The following is a 22,863-nucleotide window of genomic DNA, read 5'->3' as shown; positions in this document are numbered from 1 at the left end:
TGCATTGAATCTATAAATTGCCTTTGGTAGAATTGCCATTTTTACTATGTTGATCCTCACAATCCAAGAGCAAGGGAGATCCTTCCATTTTCTGGTATCCTCTTCAATTTCTTTCTTCAAAGACTTAAAGTTCTTGTAAAATAGATCTTTTACTTCCTTGGTTAGAGTTACCCCAAGATATTTTATGCTGTTTGTGGCTATCGTGAAAGGTGCTGATTCTCTTATTTCCCTCTCTGCTTCCATATCCTTTGTGTATAAGAAGGCGACTGATTTTTTGGAGTTGATCTTGTATCCTGCCACATTACTAAAGGTATTTATCAGCTGTAGAAGTTCTTTGGTGGAGTTTTTGGGGTCGCTTAAGTACACTATCATATCATCTGCAAATAACGCAAGCTTAACTTCTTCCTTTCCAATTTGAATCCCCTTTATCCCCTATGTTGTCGTATTGCTATTGCTAAGACTTCAAGAACTATATTGAAGAGTTATGGAGAGAGTGGACAGCCTTGGCGTGTTCCTGATTTTAGTGGGATGGCTTTAAGTATCTCTCCGTTTAATTTGATGGTAGCTGTCGTCTTCCTGTAAATAGCTTTAATTATATTTAGGTATGACCCTTGTATCCCTAATCTCTCCAAGACTTTTATCATAAAGGGATGTTGAATTTTGTCAAATGCTTTTTCAGCATCTAATGAAACGATCATATGGTTTTTTTCTTTCAGTTTATTTATATGATGGATTACATTGATAGATTTGCGTATGTTAAACCAGCCCTGCATCTCTGGGATGAAGCCTACTTGATCATAATGGATAATTTTTCTAATGTGTTCTTGGATTCGGTTTGCCAGTATTTTGTTGAGGATTTTTGCGTCGATGTTCATGAGTGAGATTGGCCTGTAATTCTCTTTCTTGGTTGACTCTTTGTGTGGATTTGGTATCAGAGTTACTGTAGCTTCATTAAAGGAATTTGGCAATGACTCTTCTGTTTCTAAATTGTGAAATACATTTAGGAGTATAGGTATTAGTTCTTCTTGGAAGTTCTGGTAGAATTCCGCATTGAAACCATCTGGTCCTGGACTTTTTTTGGAAGGGAGGTTTTTGATAACAGCTTCTAATTCTTCGCGACTCACGGGTCTATTTAGGTTGTTTACCTGGTCCTGGTTTAACTTTGGTATATGGTATTCATCTAGAAAAAGTGTCCATTTCTTTAACATTTTAAAGTTTTGTGGCATACAGGCTTTTGTAGTAAGATCTAATGATTCTCTGAATTTCCTCTGTGTCTGTGGTTATGTCCCCCTTTTCATTTCTGATTTTATTAATTTGCAAATTTTCTCTCTGCCGTTTGATTAGTTTGGATAAGGGTTTATCAACTTTGTTGATTTTCTCCAGGAATCAGCTTTTTGTTTCATTGATTCTTTCAATTGTTTTCTGTGTTTCTATTTTGTTGATTTCATCCCTTAGTTTGATTATTTCCAGTCTTCTACTCCTTCTAGGTGAGTCTGCTTCTTTTTTTTCTAGAGCTTTCAGGTTGGCTGTTAATTCTCCAATGTGTGCTTTCTCTATTTTCTTTAAGTGGGCACTTAGTGCTATGAACTTTCCTCTTAGGACTGCTTTCATAGTGTCCCATAGGTTTGAGTATGTTGTTTCTTTGTTTTCATTGAATTCAAGGAAGACTTTAATTTCTTTCTTTATTTCTTCCTTAATCCAGGTATGGTTCAGTAGTTGACTGTTCAGTTTCCATGAGTTTGTAGGCTTTCTGGGGGTAGCTTTGTTGTTGAATTCTAGCTTTAATCCATGGTGATCTGATAAGACACAGGTGGTTACAGATATTTTTTTGTAACTATGGATGTTTGCTTTGTTACCGAGTATGTGGTCAATTTTCGAAAAGGTTCCATGAGCTGCAGAGAAGAAGGTATATTCTTTCCTATTTGGGTGGAATATTCTATAGATGTCTGTTAAGTCCATTTGATTCATTACCTCCAATAATTCTCTTATTTCTCTGTTAGGATTCTGTCTAATTGACCTGTCCATTGGTGAGAGAGGAGTGTTAAAGTCTCCTACTATTAATGTGTGCGGTTTGATTGCTGCCTTGAGTTTTAGCAATGTTTCTTTTACGTACGTGGGTGCTTTTGTATTAGGGGCATAGATATTCAGGATTGGGACTTCATCCTGATGAATTGTTCCTGTTATGAGTAGAAAATGTCCCTCTCCATCTCTTCTGATTGATTTAAGTTTGAAGTCAACTTTGTTAGAAATTAGTATGGCCACACCTGCTTGTTTCTTAGGTCCATTAACTTGATACGCCTTATCCCAACCCTTTACTCTGAGTAGGTGTCTGTCTTTGTAGTTGAGGTGTGTTTCTTGTAAACAGCAGAATGTTGGATCCTGTTTTCGTATCCAATCTCTTAGTCTGTGCCTTTTTATAGGTGAGTTGAGTCTATTGACATTAAGTGATATTAATGACCAGTGGTTGTTAACTCCGGTCATTTTTTTAGTAGTAAATTTTGTGTGTTTCCCTTCTTTGAGTTGTGCTGGTGAAGGGTCTCTAGATGTCTGAGTTATTGTGGTCATTGTTGGACTCCTTGGTTAGTAATTTTCCTCTATTACTTTCTGTAAGGCTGGATTTGTGGCTACGTATTGTTTAAATTTGTTTTTATCCTGGAAAATTTTGTTTTCTCCATTTATAGTGAACAAAAGTTTGGCTGGGTATAGTAGTCTGGGCTTGCATCCACAGTCTCTTAGTTTCTGCAGTACATCTATCCAGGACCTTCTGGTTTTCATTGTTTCCATAGAGAAGTCAGGTGTAAGTCTGATAGGTTTACCTTTATAAGTAACTTGGCCTTTTTCCTTTGCAGCTCTTAATATTCTTTCTTTGTTCTGTATGCTTTGTGTTTTGATTATTATATGGCGAGGGGATGTTTTTTTTTTTGATCCAGCCTATTCGGTGTTCTGTATGCTTCTTGAACCTTCATAGGTATATCTTTCTTTAGGTTGGGAAAGTTTTCTTCTATAATTTTATTAAATATATTTTCTGGACCGTTGAGCTGCGCTTCTTCCCCTTCTTCTACTCCTATTATTCTTAGGTTTGGTATTTTTATTGTGTCCCATATTTCCTGAATGTTTTGTGATGAGAGTTGTTGGCCTTGCTGTTTTCTTTGATTAGCGTGTTTATTTTCTCTATGGTATCTTCAGAATCTGAGATTCTTTCTTCTATCTCTTGTATTCTGTTGGTTATGCTTGTTTCTGTAGACTCTATTCGTTTACCTAGATTTTCCATGTCCAGCCAGCCTTCTGTTTGTGTTTTCTTCTTTGCCTCCAATTCAGTTTTCAAGACTTGAACTGTTTCCATTATCTGTTTGATTGTTTTTCCTTGGTTTCCTAGGGTATCATTCACTGATTTACTCAATTCTTCAAACTTTCTGTTATACTTCTCATCCATTTCTATAAGGGCATTTTTTACATGCTGTTTAAAGGCGTCAATCACTTTCATAAAGTCAATTTTTTCTACTTCTTCATGATTAAGGTGTTCATGTCCTCCTGTTGTGAGGTCGCTGGGTTCTGGTGGTTTCATATTATTTTTCAGGTTGTTGGGTGAATTCTTGCATTGGCGCCTGCCCATCTCTTCCTCCGAATGCTCCCCTATGGATCTTCTTTTACCGGATCAGGTCTCCTTGCCTACTGTTGTATCTTCCCAGTGATGGTACTCCCCAGTGATGGTTCTCCTGGTGCTCCAGTGATGTCTCTCCTGGTGACAATATCAGATCTCCGTGCCCAATGATGGCTCTCCTGGTGCCAAGATCCGCTCTCCTTGCAGGTTGGGTAGTTCGTAAACAAAGCACCTACCTTGCTTGGTGCAGGCAGGCCAGTGAAACAAAGGAACTCCTGTCAGCCTGTTTGTCCTGAGGATTCGCCCCCAGAGCCCACACAGGCCAGTGAAACAAAGGAACTCCCGCCCGCCTGTTTGCCCTGAGGATTCGCCCCCAGTGCCCAGACAGGCTGAGCTAGGTGGTGTTATGTGCCCAAAGAAGGAAGGGGGCAGAAGGAAGAAGGGTTCTGGATGCAAGCTGGGTGGGATAGGAACAGACAGGCAGTCTGCAGGGAGTAGAGTCTCTGCAGGGAGCCCAGGAGGGATGGGGGTGGATGAGGAACTTCTGAGTTCCCTGTCCGGGGTTGCTGCTGCGTCACAAACTCACCCCAATGATGTCTCTCCTGGTACCGAGGTCAGATCTCCGTGCTGGTTAGGTAGTTCGTAAACAAAGTACCTACCTTGCTTGGTGCAGGCAGGCCAGTGAAACAAAGGAACTCCCGCCCGCCTGCTTGCCCTGAGGATTCGTCCCCAGCGCCCAGACAGGCTGAGCTAGGTGGTGTTATGTGCCCAAAGAAGGAAGGGGGCAGAAGGAAGAAGGGTTCTGGATGCTAGGTGGGTGGGATAGGAACAGAGAGGCAGTCTGCAGGGAGTAGAGTCTCTGCAGGGAGCCCAGGAGGGGTGGGGGTGGGGTGTGAGGAACTTCTGAGTTCACTGTCCGGGGCTGCTGCCGCGTCACAAACTCACCCCAATGATGTCTCTCTTGGTCACAAACTCACCCCAATGATGTCTCTCTTGGTACCGAGCTCAGATCTCCGTGCTAGTTAGGTAGTTCGTAAACAAAGCGCCTACCTTGCTTGGTGCAGGCAGGCCAGTGAAACAAAGGAACTCGAAACAAGACTTTAAAATGATAATTAACCCAATTAAAAAATGGGGCACTGAACTGAACAGTGAATTCTCAACAGATGAAGTTCAAATGGCCAAAAGATACTTAAGGTAATGCTCAACCTCCTAAGCGATCAGAGAAATGCAAATCAAAACAACTTTGAGATATCATCTTACACCTATCAGAATGGCTGAAATCAAAAACACCAAGGATAGCCTTTGCTGGAGAGGTTGTGGAGAAAGGGGTACCCTCATCCATTGCTGGTGGGACTGCAAACTTGTGCAACCACTTTGGAAATCAGTGTTGCGGTTTCTCAGAAAAATTGGGATCAATCTACCCCTGGACCCAGCAATACCACTCTTGGGAATATACCCAAGAGATGCCCTATCATATGACAAAAGCATTCATTCAACTATGTTCATAGCAGCATTATTTGTAATAGCCAGACCCTGTAAGCAACCTAGATGTCCTTCAATGGAAGAATGGATGAAGAAAGTGTGGAATATATACACATTAGAGTACTACTCTGCAGTAAAAAACAATGACTTCTCGAATTTTGCATGCAACTGGATGGAAATAGAAAATACTATCCTGAGTGAGGTAACCCAGACCCAAAAAGAAGATCATGGGATGTACTCACTCATAATTGGTTTCTTGCCATGGATAGTGGCCACTGAGTCTATAATTTGTGATCCTAAAGAAGCTAAACAAGAGGGTAAACCCAAGGAAAAACATACAGTTATCCTCCCAGCTATGGGAAATAGACAAGATTGCCGGGCAAAAAATTGGAATCTTGGTGGTGGGGTGGAATGGGGGTGAGGGGAGATGGAGAGAGAAAAGTGTGAATGAGAGGATGAGGGGAACTGGGGAAATCGGGGTGATTGGGGATAAAGGAAGGTTAAATAGGGGAGCAGGGAAACTCATATCTTAGTTAAGGGAGCCACCTAAGGGTTGGCAAGAGACTTGAACTTGGAATGGCTACCAAGTGCCCAGGGCAATGTCCCCAGTTAGTTCATTGGGGCACCTGAGGATAGGGAACCTGAAATGAACCTATCCTATAACCATACTAATGAATATCTTGCATGTCACCATAGAACCTTCATCTTGCGATGGATGGAGATAGAGACAGAGACCCACACTGGAGAACCGGACTGAGCTCCCAAGGTCCTAATGAGGACCAGAAGGAGGGAGAACATGAACAAGGAAGTCAGGACCGCGAGGGGTGCACCCACCCACTGAGACAGTGGGTCTGATATATTGGGAGCTCACCAAGGCCAGCTAGACTGTGACTGAAAAAGCATGGGATAAAACTGGACTCTCTGAACTTGTCGGACAACGAGAGCTGACGAGAGGCCAAGGAGAATGGCATGGGGTTTTGATCCTACTTCATGTTCTGGCTTTGTGGGAGCCTAGACAGTTTGGATGGTCACCTTTCTAGATCTGGATGGAGGGGGATGGATCTTGGACTTTCCACAAGGCAGGGAACCCTGATTGCTCTTGGGACTGGAGAGGGAGGAGAAGAGGAGTGGGGGGAGGGGGAGAGGGGCGGGTGGAGGGGGAGGGAAATGGGAGGCAAGAGGAAGTGGGAAAATTTTTTTCAATAAAAAAAAAATGGTCTATGGACTTGGGGGAAAAGGCCAGGGTGCCATAGTCCCTTGTGGACTCCAGGACACTAACGGTCCAAAAAGCTGGGGTGGCAGTGGCTACACGTGTTTACGTTTGGCCTTCTGAGAAAGGATCTCACTTATAACCCAGGCTTGACTAAATTTCACAGTGATCTCCTGCAACAGTGTCCTCAGTCCAGAGTTCAGTTGTGCGACACACCAGGCTTCTGTTTATTTCATTTAAAAAAACAGAAAGTGCAGAATGAATAGAAGTTGGGCATGGTGGTGCAGGCCTTTAATCTGAGCTCTCTGCAGCAGAGGCAAACTGATCTTTATGATTTTAGGGCTAGCCTGGTCTGCATAGTGAGGTCCTGTACAGCCGGGTCTACAGAGTGAGACCCTGACAAAGAAAATGAAACACTAGGGGCATGATGTAAAAATAAGTGTTCTTAATTGGTTTCCTTATTTCCACTAATGATGCAGAATTGGCAGAAAAACAAATCTGTAGACCCGTATGTCGAGTAGGCAGTAAAATATGTATAATTTCGTCATCAGAGTCTGCGGCTCTACAGTAAACATGGCCTGAGATGTAACAAGCTCACTCTGACCCCGTAGGTTTAGTTTTCTAAATCCTGTGTTTACACTGATGGCCCTTTTCCACAGAATAACGGTTTAAGAGGGTGCAGATTAGTGCATGGTTTTTTTAATCAAATTTTCTTTTTACAAAAATGAAAATCATAGCCCGTTTTCCACAGCTGGCCTGCGGTATCTAGCTCAGGAAGTGTCCGGTTTCCTTAGTCCTTCCTCAGTTTCATAGCAAAACCTCACTAATGCCCCCAGAAAAGAGTCCTACTGTGGGCAGGGATTGTTCAGGAAAGACTTTGCAGTCCAGCTCCAAGTTCTGCTGCGATGCCAGTCTCTGCAGGTCTGGGCTGGAAGCCACTGTGCCCTGTTCCTTCACAACACTTTGTTTCTAAGGACGCCGCTCCTGGCCCTCAGGCCTCAGTAGCCAATCAGGACCTCCAGATGGACTGCCAGTCAGCATGGGGAGGGCGCTTCCGGTTCGCCGTGCTGTAAACACCTTGTCTCTGGACTGAGAAAGGTTCTACTGCTCCGTGTGCTGCGCTGTGATCCGCTGTCCGGAGCTCGGAGCCTTGAGGAGAGCCAGGAGAACTCGGAATCCGCCATGGTGAGCGAGGGCCGCGGTCCCCACGCGGGTGGAGCCGCGGGATCCGGTGTGGGGTCCTCCCGGGTCTGTGGGAACCGGCGGCGGACGCGGTGGGCGAAGTGATTCCCTTTGCCCCCTGAAGTCCCTGCGATTCCCGTGGTGAAGCGGGACCTCTGAGCGATTTCGCTCTGCTGCATGCGCAGAGCGTGGAGGAAACTGAGCTTTTGTGTGGGAACGTCCTTGTTACCGTGCAGGACATCCGTTGTTATCAGACAGATTTGTGATTCTCCATGTTTGCTGAACTGAAGACTTTCGGGCTTAATTTGTTAAAATGTTTAAATCAGCGATGGTGGTGCATGCGTTTAAACCCAGGGCTTGGGAAGTAGAGGTCAGCCTGGTCTATAGAGCGCGTTCCAGGGCAGCCAGGGGCTACGGAGAGACAGCCCGTCTGGAGAAACAACTACGAAAACAAAAAGGTAAATAGAATTTAAAACTTTTGTAGCCTTGTGTGACGACACATCCACTTAGGTAGCATCGGTAGAATGCAGCTTCCTGATGGTGTCATCTACAACAGCCACACTTCAGCACAGCAAGAGGCTGATGCCTTCGTTGCTTCCAGAAGACCTGATCCAAGGTTCCCCAGGTTCTCTGAGGGAACTGGGTGGGGAGGCAAACAAGGTATCATGCCTTGCACTCAGAGAAAAGATGTTGCTTTAAACCTAAGTTTGGAGGCCTTGAATTGTTTAACCTCTTCTTAGATGGGGTAGGGAAGGTTATATTAAGGAAGCCTATAACCAACCAGAGAAGTTGACTCCCGCTATTTGAAGGAAATAGTTTTTCCTTTTGTTTGTCTCTCTTTTTCTCTGTCTTCTCGTCTTCCTCTCTCTCTGTTTTCCCTAGTGTCTTTCACTCTTTCCTTCAGAGCTCTTTCTTCATAGATTGTATTCGTGTCATGGTTTCTATTTGCTCAGCATCCTCAGGCTCCTATCTTTGAATGGTTGTCCCAACTAGTGGAAGTAACTGAGTAAAATTAGGGGGTCTGCCCTTCTGGGAGTAGATGTGTCTTGTTTGTATAGGTGTGTCACTGTAGGTGGGCTTTGAGGTTTCAGAAACCCAGTGCAAGACAATTGTCTCTTCCTGCCTGCCGCCTGCCTGTGTATCAGGTTTTTAACCCTCAGCCCCATGTCTGCCCACTGTGAAGCTTCCTTTCAAGATGAGAATGGACTAACCCTTGGTCAATCGCCAAATTAAAAGCCTTCCATTATAAGAGAAGCCTTGATCATAGTGCTTCTTCACAGCAAGAGCAGAATCAGGAAGACAGGTTGTGTAATATATTATCTCTCTGTATTCTGTACATGCCCTGTAAAATCAGATAAGGGTAAATGAAAGAGCAGTGGGCTGATTTTATATTGGGGGGGTGTTCTTGGTTACTAGTAAACAATGATTTTTTTTAAAAGATACTTATTTTATGTATATGAGTGCTCTGACTACATGTATGTCCTTATTCCAGGCAAGGGCAGCAGATCCTACTACAGATGATTGTGAGTCACCGTGTGGTTGCTGGGAATGGAACTCTGGATATCTGGAAGAGCTGCCAGTGCTCTTAGCTGCTGAGCCACCTCTCCAGCCCCATGGACTAGTACCTTGAGAAAGCATTCAGTCTGTGGCATGGTTATCACTTCTGTTTTTATTTCTATCTTAACCCATTTTTCATTCATTAGAGATGCCCTGAGGGTCCACGTGTTTGTAAGCTTTCTGATTCTTCTACTGTTGTTGATGTCCAGCTTTAATCTGTGGTGGTCTGATAGAGTGCAGGGCTTATTTCAGTTTTCTTCTATCTGTTGAGACTTGCTTTGTGCCTGAATATGTGGTCGGTTATAGAGAAAGATTCTTGAGGTGCTTGTTCTGGATCTTTACCAAAGAAGTCTGCCGGAACATGGGTTTAAGGCAAGAGAGAGTCTTTATTAGCTGGCCTGCAACTACACTGGCTGTTCCTATATCCCAGCATAGCCCCGAGCCTTTCCCAGGATGAGGTTTTAAGCATAGAAACCATGTTCTGGGTTGACATACTTCAGTTAACAAGAACAATTAGCCAGAAGCAGAACTACAGACTAAAAAGCAAGGTTAGTGCATGTAGAGACTTCCTGTAAATGTGCACTTTGATGGATTAGGCCTTTGTTTTCTTTTGGCTGGTGGTACTTTCTATATGCAGAATTCTTCAGCCTGAATGGCACTTCCCTCATGGATTCGGTTGTGCTAAATAAAGTCTGGGGGCCTGCTAGGGACTTTGGCCTGTTACATTTCCCACTGAACTGAGTTCATGAGTCAAATCATAGACTCATCCTGTTTTAGTTAAGATGCAGGATTCCATGATTAATCCAATCAGAATGAGAATTAAGTGCCCAGTCAGTGCTGATTGCAGGGTAGTTAGACAGTGGGACAAGGAGAACAGAAACTGGTTTCAGGTATTTGCCCAACCTTGGCAATATCTTTTTAAGTTACTCCTGATCAATTAGCATGGGAACAACAGGTTATTTTCCAAAGCCATACATTGTCTCCTTTATCTCATGAGAAGTAAGTCTAAGTCTTTCCAGTTTTGTAGGATCACTTTTGTAAGGGAATCTGACTGTTGTTTTAACTCAAAAACGGAACCTCTTAATATAATTTTTTGAACAAACTGTCTACTTAGTGTGGAAATCATCAGAAGAGGTACATGTAGTCTAACTATTGGAACATGCCCACCAAGCAGTCCTAGGGACTCAATAATCTTGTTTTTATTTTGATGAATTAACCCTTATAAAGCAGAACCTTAATTTGGGCTACCTCTAGTCACAGTGGGTTTCGTCTGTCCGTGGGCTGACAGCCAGTTCCTGTGGCATAGGGCTTGGTTCTGCAAGTATTTCCTATTTCCCGTAGGCCTGAATCTTTTAGTGAAGTTTTTTTTAGGAAGCTGCAGTCTCACAAAACTGAATTTTGTAATAGAAAATTGCTTTCCTTCTGGCATAGAATTGTAAATTCTGCATTTCTGTCTCAAAAGATAAAGCCCCATGTCTTTCCTTTCTGTAACACAACCAGGTATTTAAAGTGGGCATCAGTGAGCAGAGGTCAGAATGAATATGGGCTGCTGGTCTGTAATTACATTAGGCAATAACTTTTCCTGTCCTTCCCCCCTGGTCCAGGCCTAAAGGCAGTCCCCACTGGAACATGACCCTGTATTCATACCAAATGTTAAACCCTGTAGGAGATAGACAGATAGGAAATGGAAGGGCTTGGGGATTGGTGAAATCTGATTTTAATGGGTCCATCGTCCAAAGACAGTCCATTTGGCAGCAAATGTGGCTTCTGCTTTCTTGCTCTAGGTGATATGTGTCCTTAGTGCCATGCCAGCTCTCGTCACTGCTTTAGGAGTGGAGAGAATCAAACCTTTTAATGTCATTTCCAGGTTAGTTCCAGTCTCATCTGGCTACTTGCTTGACCCAGACTGGTCAAAGGGAAACAGGTGGTGTACTCGGATGTCGGCTGGGTCTCCAGGATAGTCCAGTGAACGACCATTATGAAGGGCTGGAGTGCCTGTAGTGACTGAAAAGTTTCTGCCCCCCGATAAACCTCTCCACTGACACAATAACCCCGATCAGACCACATAAAACCAAATTAGAGAAAGTCCAGGTTTATTTATTTTAACATGGTGTCTCAGACATTAAGTGGTCATGGTATATCATCAGAATATCAGTTTTCTCCACCCGGTTCCTAACTATCAAGGGCCCCACTGGTTTGGTGGCGAGCCAGGTCAGAAGCCGAGCAGGAGGGCAGCAATATATAGAGGAAGCTAAATAGCCTGCCTCCTCCCACGCCCGCAATTTTTTTTTTTTTTTTTTTTTTTTTTTGGTGAGGCAGGGTTTTTCTGAAACAGTCCTAGCTGTCCTGGAACTCACTGACCAGGCTGGCCTCAAACTCACAGAGATTCCCCCGCCTCTGTCTCCCAAGTGCTGGGATTAAAGATGTATGCTACTAAGCCTGGCAGGGATCTGTGGCAAGATTTTTTTCCCAGTGCTGTGAAGTCCTCTTTCTAGATCATACTGGGGCATGCCGGACAGTATAAGTGTAGTGACTGTCCATGTGGATGGTGGAGGATGGGCTTTCCTTTTTCCTTATCTGAGAGCCTAGTTCAGATGGATCAGTGCTGCTCTCTGGGCTGAGGTTCCTGGTGTGCGTCCTTATTTTTCAGTCAATGGAACTGCTACGGCTCCCATGTACCTGGTTTCATCTTTCATCTCCTGACAGTCATGGACAAGCACCTGTGTCATCACATGAGGGCAGCCTCAGCCATGTCATGGTGTGCTGTGAATACAAGATCTTGACCCAGAGTTAACTTATTTGTTGTTTTGTTTTGTTTTGCATTAAACTAACTTTAGCTGACATTGCTCTTAGACAGATGGGCCAACATCTGGCTACAGGTTCAATCATTTAGACATGTACATCACAGGACATTGCCGTGACCCCAAAGTTGGGGTTAAAACCCTTTTTGTTTTGTGTTTCTTGGACAAACAGATGAAAAGGTTTAGAGACATCTGGAAATTCTATGTCTGGAGTGGAAATCAGACCTGTTTTTAAAGCCTTAAATTCGTTTTGTTGAGTCTCAATCTACATTTGGGCTCAGGGCCCAGTCTGTGCTGGTGTATTTCCACAGACTCTGGTATCCAGAGACAACCATATCCAGTTGCATCCCGGAACTCTTTTACCGTTTCTTGGTCTTTGGGGCTGGGATCTGAGAAGTTTTTGTCTCAGTCAGTTGTTGTTGTTTTTGTTGTTGTTGTTAACACCTTTTGAACTACCTCCAGCAACGGGGACCTTCTTTTACTTTAAAAAATTTTAAACTTGTATACCATTTTTCTAATACACTGACTGACTGGGTAACAGATGAAATCTTTTTAGCCACTGTCTTTAATCCTTCTAAAAAGTACTTAGTGAAATTCCTTAAATGTCCTTGGAAAGAAGGAAATATCAGTTCTTTCCAGGCTGTGTTGCCTGGCAGCAGTTCCTTTGCCTACCAATGGGGCAGTGTTTTTACTGTTTTCAAAGAGAGTAGTGAGCTAAGAGATCACTAATTGAAAAGGAGACAGAAATTATAAACTAGAAAATAGTGGAACTTAATCTTTTCCTTTTGGTTCAGTCCAGGAGAAGTTTTCTCCTTCCCTGGAACTACTTAGAGCAGGCACAAAATGGAGGGAATGCTCACCTGGGAACTATTTCTCCACCCCGTGTGCATTGTTCTTAGATGATGATGACTTGTGGGTGTAGCCTAGTGACCTGGTGCCTTCCCCGCCTGTGTGAGAGCAGGAGTCAAGCAGGAGTGTAAGTAAGTGCTTCTGTGCCTAGAGTGGAACGGGGGTGGGGGGGGTGGGTGGGTGAAGCATCCTGTAAATATCACTGAGATCCATTTGGTTTATGATGTCTGGTAGCTTCAGTATTTCTGCTTAGCTTTCGTCTGGGTGGCTTGTCCACGGGAGAGACTTGGGTATTGACATCTCCCACTATCAGTACGTGAGGGTCAATATTTGATTTGAGCTGTGGTAGTGTTTCTTTTACTTATGAAGGGGCTCTGTGTTTGGGGAATAGATGTTAGAAATGCATTGATGGAGGAAGCCAGCACTGACAAGTTATACACACCACATTCTAATGTTAATGGAAGGGCCATGAGTTCCTCTTGCCAGACATAGGGAGAATTACTCCCATTTTAGTAGGCAGGACTTTCTCCAACCCATTGAGGAAATGGGGGCTTCTGTTTAAATTCCTGACCTTGGGAAAAGGATTTCTCCAGGGACCAGATACTCCATTATACAATTTTGCATAGTTTATCTAAATAGCTAAAGTTTAAAATAAGCAAAGGCTAAGATAGACAAGTACTGTGGACCTGAGTAAGTGGTAATGTTTCTTTTACAAATGAGGCTGCCCTTTTGTTTGGCAAATAGATGTTAGAAATTGGTGGGCAAACTAGAAGAGCAATGAGGCCACATTTGTTATTATTTTTTCCGGTGCTATTCACACATGATAGGCAGATAGTCTGCCACTACATCAGCTTTTATACAGAATTTCCTTGAGCCAGACATGTGCCCTACACCTTTAATTCCAATACTTAAAAAGCTGAAGCAGGAGGCTTCAGTCTAGACCTGAGCAGAGAATGAGACCTGGCTTGAAAGACTCAGAATAATTACCTCATTATAATACCAAGAACTCAGTTGGGCATATTTGCAAGTTCTTCAGTGTATCATTGGAGAATAAATTCACTTTATTTTTTTCTTTAAGAAATTGCCATATATTTCTGTATTATACTCTGATTTAGTCAGTACATTTAAGTAGCTGAGCATGAGGGCTCACACCTGTCATCGTAGTACTTTAGAGACCTGTGCAGGAAGTTCAAGACTAACCTCGTCCAAATAGTGAGTTCCAGGCCAGTCAGAGCTACAAAGAGCTCTTGTGGCAAGAAGCACTCAAAAAGTAGAAATATGTTTAAGATTAGGAGTGAGACCATCTGTGAGTTAGAATTTGATCAAATAGTGCTGATGAGGTGGCTCCATTGAAAAGAGCTCTGTATGCAAGCCCGACCACAGTTTGATCCTGAGAACCCTTGGTATAAGGAGAAACTCACTTCTTAATGTTGTCCTCTGATCTCCAGACTCTCCCTGTGGCACTATTGTGCCTGCCCCAACACATATCACATACATACATCATACAGATATATACAGTACTAATTTTTTAATTGTCTAGATAGGAAAAAAGAATATATTTTGTATTGTGATGGGATTAAGATGTCAAGTCGATGTATGATATGTATTAATGAACAGATAATTCTTGTACTGAAAATGTAGGGCTTTTATGTGGCATTATTTCTCTGTTTCTCCTAAAGCTTCTTTTAATCAGTTGGAACTAAAATAGTTCGCTATAGAGAGAATTTGTTATTATTTTTTTTTAAATATTTATTTATTTATTTATTTGTTATGTATACAATATTCTATCTGTGTGTATGCATGCAGGTCAGAAGAGGACACCAGACCTTATTACAGATGGTTGTGAGCCACCATGTGGTTGCTGGGAATTGAACTCAGGACCTTTGGAAGAGCAGGCAATACTCTTAACCGCTGAGCCATCTCTCCAGCCCCTTGTTATTATTTTTTAAGATTAAATCTTCAATGGCTAAGGCTGACATTGAACACCCAGTTCTCCTGCTTCCATCTCCCTGTTAATAAGATTGTGGGTGTCAGGTATCTATGCCTAGTTGACAAATATCTTCACAAAAGGCTTTATTTTAGTGAGACCTCTGTTGTGTAGGTTGTAGTCTTTAGCCTAATACTCAAAATTTAATTTTAGAGCCATTCATAAGTATATAGTGATGTGATCAATGTAACTGGACAAGCAAAGACTGTTCGTTTGATCCTGTGGATTCTTGCTTATAAATTCCCGTTTCATTTAGATACAGCCATTTCTGGAGTATACTACAAGTCTTCTTCCTCCATATAAACATGCACATGTCTTCTGGTAATTACAATCACAAGTTGAAGGCACTATACTGAAAGTTTCCACGGGCTGCAACGATGTCTCACATAATTGTGCACGTAGAGCTTGTGGAAGACAGTTCAGTTCCCGTACCCAGGTTGACATTTCTTTTAAGTATGAGTGGAATCCATACCTGTTCCATATTTGTGGCCTTTCATAACTCTCTTGTAACATGTATCCCAAACCCTTTGTTCTCCATTTTCCTGGAGTAGTCTTATATGATTCTTTGTGTGTTCTTGTTTCTTGAGGTGATAGGGTCTCATATACCTCTGGCTGGCCACAAACTCCCTATGTTCCCAAGAATGACCTTGAACTTCTGATCCTTCTACCTCCACCTTTCAAGAGATGGACTTACAGATATCCTGGTCCTTGCCCCTTTTAAGGAATAGGAATTGAACTGAAGGCTTCATGCATGCTGTGCCACCAACTGAGCCACATGCACAAAACTCAAGTCCAAATGGATTATAGACCTCAATATAAATCTGACCACGTTAAACCTGATAGAAGAGAAAGTGGGAAGTAGTCTGCAACATATGGGCACAGGAGACCACTTCCTACGTATAACCCCAGTAGCACAGACAATAAGAGCAACAATGAATAAATGGGACCTCCTGAAACTGAGAAGCTTCTGTAATGCAAAGGACACTGTCACTAAGACAAAAAGGCAACCTACACACTGAATGGGAGTGTGTAGATCTTCACCAACCCCGTATCAGACAAAGGTCTGATCACCAAAATATATAAAGAACTCAAGAAACTAGACATTAAAACTCTAATTAACCCAATTAAAAAATGGGGAACTGAACTGAACAGAGAATTCTTAACAGAAGAAGTTCAAATGGCCAAAAGACACTTAAGGTCATGTTCAACCTCCTTAGCGATCAGGGAAATGCAAATCAAAACAACTTTGAGATACCATCTTATACCTGTCAGAATGTCTAAAATCAAAAACACCAATGATAGCCTATGCTGGAGAGGATGTGGAGTAAGGGAAACACTCATCCATTGTTGGTGGGAATGCAAACTTGTGCAACCACTTTGGAAATCAGTGTGGCGGTTTCTCAGGAAACTGGGAGTCAACCTACCTCAGGATCCAGCAATTCCACACTTGGGAATATACCCAAGAGATGCCCAGTCATACTACAAAAGCATTTGTTCAACTATGTTCATAGCAACACTATTTGTAATAGCCAGAACCTGGAAGCAACCTAGGTGCCCCTCAATAGAAGAATGGATAAAGAAGATGTGGCACATAAATACTTTAAGAGTTCTACTCAGCGGTAAAAAACAATGACATCTTGAATTTTGCATGCAAATTGATGGAAATAGAAAACACTTTACTGAGTGAGATAACCCAGACCCAAAAAGAAGAATATGGTGTGTACTCACTCATAAGTGGATTCTAGCCATAAACAAAGGACATTGAGCCTACAATTCGCGATCCTAGAGAAGCTAAATAAGGTGAACCCAAAGAAAAACATATAGCTATCCTCCTGGATATTGGAAGTTGACAAGATCCCCAGGCAAAAGTTGGGAGCAGGAGGGTGGGGGTGGGTTGGGGGGAAGGGGAGATGGGGAGAGAGAAGGGAGAAGGGGGAGGATTGGGGAGAGCTTGGGGGAATGGGATAATTGAGATAGAGGAACGGAGGATATGGGAGCAGGGAAGAAGTTATCCTAACCAAGGGAGCCATTTTAGGGTTGGCTAGAGTCTTGGCTCTAGAGGGGTTTCCAGGTGTCCAAGGGGATTTCCCCAACTAGGTCCGTGAGCAGCAGAAGAGAGGGCGCCTGAACTGGCCTTATCCCATAGACACACTGATGAATATCTTGCATATCACCATAGATTCTTCATCTGGCGAGGAATGGAGATAGAGACAGAGATCCGTATTGGAGCACTGGACTGAGCTCCCAAAGCCCAGATGAAGAACAGAAGGAAGGGAGAACATGAGCAAGGAAGTCAGGACCACAAGGGGTGCGTCCACCCACCAAGACGGTGGGACTGATCTAATGGGAGCTCACCAAGGCCAGCTGGACTGGGTCTGAACGAGCATGTGATCAAACCGGACTCTCTGAATGTGGCTGACAGTGAGGGTGGACTGAGAAGCCAATGATAATGACACTTGATTTTGATTCTACTGCATGTACTGGCTTTTTGGGAGCCTAGTCTGTTTGGATGCACACCTTCCTAGACCTGGATGGAGGGGGGCCTTCGGACTTCCCACAAGGCAGGGCACCCTGACTTCTCTTAGGACTGGAGAGCGAGGGGGAGGGGAAATGGGAGAGAAAAGGGAGGATGGGAGGAGGTGGAAATGTTAAATAAATAAATTTTAAAAAATTAAAAAAAGAGAGATGGGCTTACAGATATCCTGGTCCTTGCCCATTTTAAGGAACAGGAATTGAACTGAAGGGTTCATGCATGCTGTGCCACCAACTGAGCCACATCTCTAGGCCCTTTAATTGTTTTCTTTTTAGTAGGACTTAGTTTTAATTTTTCTATGTATGAATGTTTTGCCTGTGTACAGTATGTGTGCCTGGTGCCCAGAAGAGACCAGAAAAGAGTCAGATCCCCTAAAAGTGGAGTTAAAGGTGTTTGTGGGCTACCATGGGTTGCGGGGAACCAAACCCAGGTTCTTTGGAGGAGCTTGAAGTGCTGGTAACCACTGAGCTATTCGCTTGGCCCAAAGTGTTCTGAATCTAATCACTCCAAATCCTCTAGTTCTCCAGACATTTGTGTTTAACTTGGCAGTCTGATCTTTCTTCTTTTGTAAGTTAATGTTTTATGGTATATGTATGGGTGTTTTGTATGCCTGTGTGTCTATGTACCACATGCATGTCTGCAGTCAGAGAATGCCAGAAGGGGGCACTGAGTCCTTTGGAACTGGACTTAATGGTCACTGAGTCACCATGAGGTTTCAAGGAATCAAACCGTATCCTCTAGAAGAGCAGGCAGTGCTCTTCAACCACTGTGCCATGGGGAAAGCCCCAGAGGTCTAATCAACATTTAGGTCATGTCCTGTATACATATGTAGTCTCAAAAGTGAAGGCCTGACAATGAAGAGCCTTGGAGAATCAGCTCCTCCCAATGCACTGCTTTTCCTAGCCCTCTGTTGGCGCTGCTTTACCCATGCTTCAGTGCTTCGTTTATCAAGCGCATCAGCACATTACCACCGGTTTTCTCTTTGCCGGGAATGGTCAACTGTTATTTCCTTTGTGTTACTTAAAGAGGGAACCCTACTGTAATCACTTCAAAAAGCTGGAGCCTTATATCCCAGAGTGGCGGATTGTGCCTGTAATTCTAGCACTTGGAAATTAAGGTAGGAAGATCAAGGTCAGGGCTGAGCTGTCTTAGTTACAGTGGATTCAATATCACCTGGGACTTAGTGTGGGTCCTGGGCTGCCTTGAAGAAACTGAGACTTACTTGCATGGAGGCACGAGATACAGCCTCGGTTCCATTTTGAAGTAACAATATATTAAAATACCCACACTTTGAGAAACCTGCCATAAAAAGCTGCACGTAGGAAGTAGAAGGAGACAGAGACAGACAGAGAGAGAGAAAGAGAGAGAGAGAGAGAGAGAGAGAGAGAGAGAGAGAGAGAGAAGTTCTAGTGAGAAACAGCCATGTAAGCCCTTTGGAAATGATACCCCAGGTGTCTGACAAAGAGCTGCAGGATTTAGGATTGCCCTGCAAGATTTTGGACTTGTTTGGTCCAATCTTTTCTTAATACTTGTGTTTGATAGCTGTAATTTGTGTTTTCGTATTACAAGATATCACAGTTAAGTGATTGCCTTGAGTGTCAGAAGAAACTTTGCATGTTTCACAGTGCAGTGACTGTTACATCATATGATTATCTTTAAAGCTATACTAAATGTATTTTGCTTCATGTTTTGGCTGTTCAATGAAAAGTCTTCCAGATAGTATATTGTGTTTGTGCATTTGTCTCTGCTGTGTGGCCTTCATTGGTGACTTACGAAACCCTGAGGAGGAGGAGCCTTTCTGGAGGAATGTAGTCTCTGGGTTAGAGCTTTGAGTGCTTATCCACTCACCCATACTTTAAGTGGTTGAAACTCAGCAGCCTTCTTCTCCTGCAGCCACCCCAACACCATCCTTAGAGACTGCATTCCTAAAGAATGAAAGGGAAAGTAGAAGCAATTGCTTTCCCTTGCTAATCCATTTTTCTTGCCTGATATTTTTATGCTTATAGTTTTGGCTGCACAAATTAGGTTTTTGTACACGTCAAACATTTCCTCTTGTGCTGAGCTTTGCCCACATCACTTTTGATCTTTGGTAGAGGGTGTCATTTTCAGACCAAGAATGCATACAGGACATGAAGTTGATAGTGATCTCCTGAATCACTGAATTACAGGTGTGTAACACCATCCCTTCCTTTGTGTATGTTTTTACATTTTTAAAATTTCAAATATGTGAATCTTTTGCCTGTATACATGACTGTGTACTATTCTTCTGTCTGGTATTTAGCGAAGTCAGAAGAGAGCTTTGGATTCTCTTGACCTGGGGTTAGAAATGTTTGGGAGCCTGCAAGAGAGTATTGGGGGTTGATTCCAGTCATCTTCAGTAGCAGTAGGTGATCTTATTTGTTGGCCCATCTTTTTAATCTCCATCCCTATACGTATTGCTATTTTTTATTGTTTCTGGATCAGCATTTATTTTACTAACGTTTTTGATTACTTTTACCTGTTAGTCAGTAACTTCTTAAAAATGCCTTCCTTTCTAGGAATTATTAGCCTTACAGTTTAAAAGAAATTTTTTCAATTTATGATGAACAGGTTCAGAATTGGAATGAATGTTCTAATTCTATGTAGCAATTTTGAGTGAGCCCCTGAGTGTTTTCTGTTTTTGTTTGTTTCAGACAGAGTCTCACTATGTACCTTTGGCTGTTTTGGCTAGCTCTTCATAGATGAGACTGACTTGGAAATCACAGAGATTCATGTGTCTCTTCCTCCTGGGGTTTTGGATTATATGTGTGTACCACCACACCTATCCTTTTTAAAGTTAATCATTTTGATAAAATTTTTCTGAGTTTGTGTACTGAATAGTGTGCTACTCTGTTTATAAGTCTCACTGTATGTGTTGCTACGCAGTTCTCCTGCAATGCGATATTCTATCTGGTGGTCACAGAAATGGAAGGCATCATCCTCCTTTTCAATTTCCTTCTAAAATGAATTGGTTATTGTATTTGAAATTCTATGACCTATGTCATAGAATATAATGAGTACAAAGAATTATTTAACTATATTTGCAATGAAGTGTACATTTACAATGAAGTCAATTTCAACATTTCCATTATATACTTATATGGGACATTTTAGGATATATTGACCTATGAAGATGTGCATATGAAGTTCACGTGTGAAGAGTGGGCTTTGCTGGATCCTTCCCAGAAGAGTCTCTACAAAGATGTGATGCTGGAAACCTACTGGAACCTCACTTCTATAGGTAGGAATGTGAACTTTCTGTCACTTTTTAACCTAAGGGGCCAAGCCTTTTTTGGTGGTTGGGGCTCTCTATGATTTTGACTGTGGAAGAAGAATTCAGCGAATAAATTAGGTATTGTTCTAAAGTTCCCTGAAGATAGAAATGTAAATTGTGCCTAATTTTAGGTAATATATTTTTGGTACTGTATTTTAGGCTATAAATGGGAAGACCATAATATTGAAGAATATGATCAAAGTTCTAGAAGACATGAAAGGTAATTTTCATATGCAAGCTGATACATATGTACCAGGTACCTCTGAAAAAATGTTGATGTATCCTAAACTTTTAATAAAAAGCAATAGTGTAAATAAGCACAGCTTTGTAGTGCTTATTAAATTCTCACAACACCTTGTACTCTAATGTCAGGTGCTGATCATTGTTTGCAAAGCATTTCTTTAAGAAAGAAGACAAGGAAACAATGCCATAATAGATGTCACAATTTCAATAATAGACATATGAGAGGCATGTTGTATAATTGTCCATCCACATAGTTTCATGCCCATCAAGTATCTTAAAAGGAATACACATTAATAAAGGATTTAGTTTATGACCAAGACCTGTTATAAGCAAATCGTTCCTATTATTACTAGTAGTCTTCAAATCCTTGTAGTGAGGGACTTACTATAGTCTAGTGACAGGAACAATTTATGAGAGTCAAGGACCTTGTTATCATGAGAAACCCTAATCCCTACACCACTTCTTCATGAGGCATAAAAATTTAGACCATGTGAATGCAATGTGAAAACCTTTTGTTTTTTATTCTTCCTTTGATAGGTACATCATCTTCAAAGACGCACAAATATCCAATACTCAAGAGGATCTTTATGAATGTAAGCAACATGATAAAACATTTGGATCTGATTCCTTTTTAAAAGTACATCAAAGAACTCATTTGGAAGTAAAAAACTATGAATATAATGAAAGAATTAAACCCTTTTCATGTCACAGTCTTGATCAAGTATGTAAAACTCATACCAGAGAAAAAACACATGGATATCGTCAATGTGATACAGCCAGTGCACACACCAGTTATCTTCTAATACATGAAAGAACTCCTACTGGAGAGATACCTCATAAGTGTAATCAATGTGGTAAAACCTTTGCACAGAAGAGTTGTCTTCTCAGACATGAAAGAACTCATACTGGAGAGAAACCCTATGGGTGTAATCACTGTGGTAAAGCCTTTGCATATAAAAATCAACTTCAAGTACATGAAAGAATTCATACTGGAGAGAGACCCTATGGATGTAGTCACTGTGGTAAAACCTTTGCATGTAAAAGTAATCTTAAAATACATGAAAGATGTCATACTGGAGAGAAACCATATGAATGTAACCAATGTGGTAAAGCCTTTGCATGTAAAAGTAATCTTCAAACTCACGAAAGAGGTCATACTGGCGAGAGACCCTACACATGCAATCACTGTGGTAAAACCTTTGCATATAAAGTCAATCTTAAAAGACATGAAAGAAGTCATACTGGAAAGAGACCTTATGGATGTAATCATTGTGGTAAAACCTTTGCGTGTAAAAGTGATCTTCAAATACATGAAAGAAGTCATACTGGAGAGAAACCCTATGAGTGTAGTCAATGTGGTAAATCCTTTGCATGTAAAGGTAATCTTCACACACATGAAAGAAGTCATACTGGAGAGAAACCCTATGAGTGTAGTCATTGTGGGAAAGTCTTTGCCTATAAAAGTAATCTTCAAACACACGAAAAAAGTCATACTGGAGAGAGACCCTATGGATGTAATCACTGTAGTAAAACCTTTGCACATAAAAGTCTTCTTAAAATACATGAAAGAAGTCATACTGGAGAGAAACCTCATGGATATAATTAATGTGGTAAAGCTCTATAATATATTGTATTCCACGAATGTGGGATAATTTGAATAAAACACCTATTTGCAAATGAAAACAATATTTATGCTGTCATCCTTTATGTTTGGATAGTGTTACTTTATTCTGGGGACTAAATACTTGTTCTTTATATTTTCTCAGAATGCCAGAGAATTTTACCAGTGAGTAAATGTGATCACTGCTAAGCATGATGGCCAGAATTCATTCTCTGGGAGACCCACATTTCTCCTACAGGTTCTTTTCTGATTACTGCACTTGTGTTGTATGCACACTGACATACCAGCACATACATAAATACTTTTGAAGCTGAAATCAGAGCCAGAGAGTTCATGCACCAGTTTAGGGCACTTAACTGCCAAGCATGACTACCCTGGTATCATCTCTAGTACTCACATAGAGGAACTAGAGACCAGATACCTCTAAGTTGTCTTCTGACTGGCACATGGACACCATGGCACTGTTGTTTATACACAGTAATTCTTTTTTATTTTTGGAGACATT

At 41.9% G+C, this 22,863-nt stretch overlaps 1 protein-coding gene across 1 annotated transcript; it reads left to right on the top strand.

Moving 5' to 3' along the window:
• Positions 1–7,365: 7,365 nt before the first annotated feature.
• Positions 7,366–22,397, top strand: LOC130876095 (zinc finger protein 431-like). The gene is made up of 4 exons (XM_057772521.1): positions 7,366–7,478; positions 20,335–20,461; positions 20,654–20,714; positions 21,275–22,397. Exons 1-4 carry the CDS (start codon positions 7,476–7,478, stop codon positions 22,341–22,343), a joined length of 1,260 nt encoding a protein of 419 aa, XP_057628504.1. The 5' UTR covers positions 7,366–7,475; the 3' UTR covers positions 22,344–22,397.
• Positions 22,398–22,863: the final 466 nt, after the last annotated feature.

Source organism: Chionomys nivalis, chromosome 6, assembly GCF_950005125.1.
Source record: "Chionomys nivalis chromosome 6, mChiNiv1.1, whole genome shotgun sequence".
Classification (NCBI taxonomy): domain Eukaryota; kingdom Metazoa; phylum Chordata; class Mammalia; order Rodentia; family Cricetidae; genus Chionomys; species Chionomys nivalis.
The sequence above is the reverse complement of the archived record's forward strand: the minus strand, read 5'-3'. Positions and strand labels throughout refer to the sequence as shown.

Coding starts and splice junctions, on each gene's coding strand:
- LOC130876095 (XM_057772521.1), top strand. Junction 20,462..20,653: donor CTGGAACCTCACTTCTATAG/GTAGGAATGTGA, acceptor ACTGTATTTTAG/GCTATAAATGGGAAGACCAT. Junction 20,715..21,274: donor AGTTCTAGAAGACATGAAAG/GTAATTTTCATA, acceptor TTCCTTTGATAG/GTACATCATCTTCAAAGACG.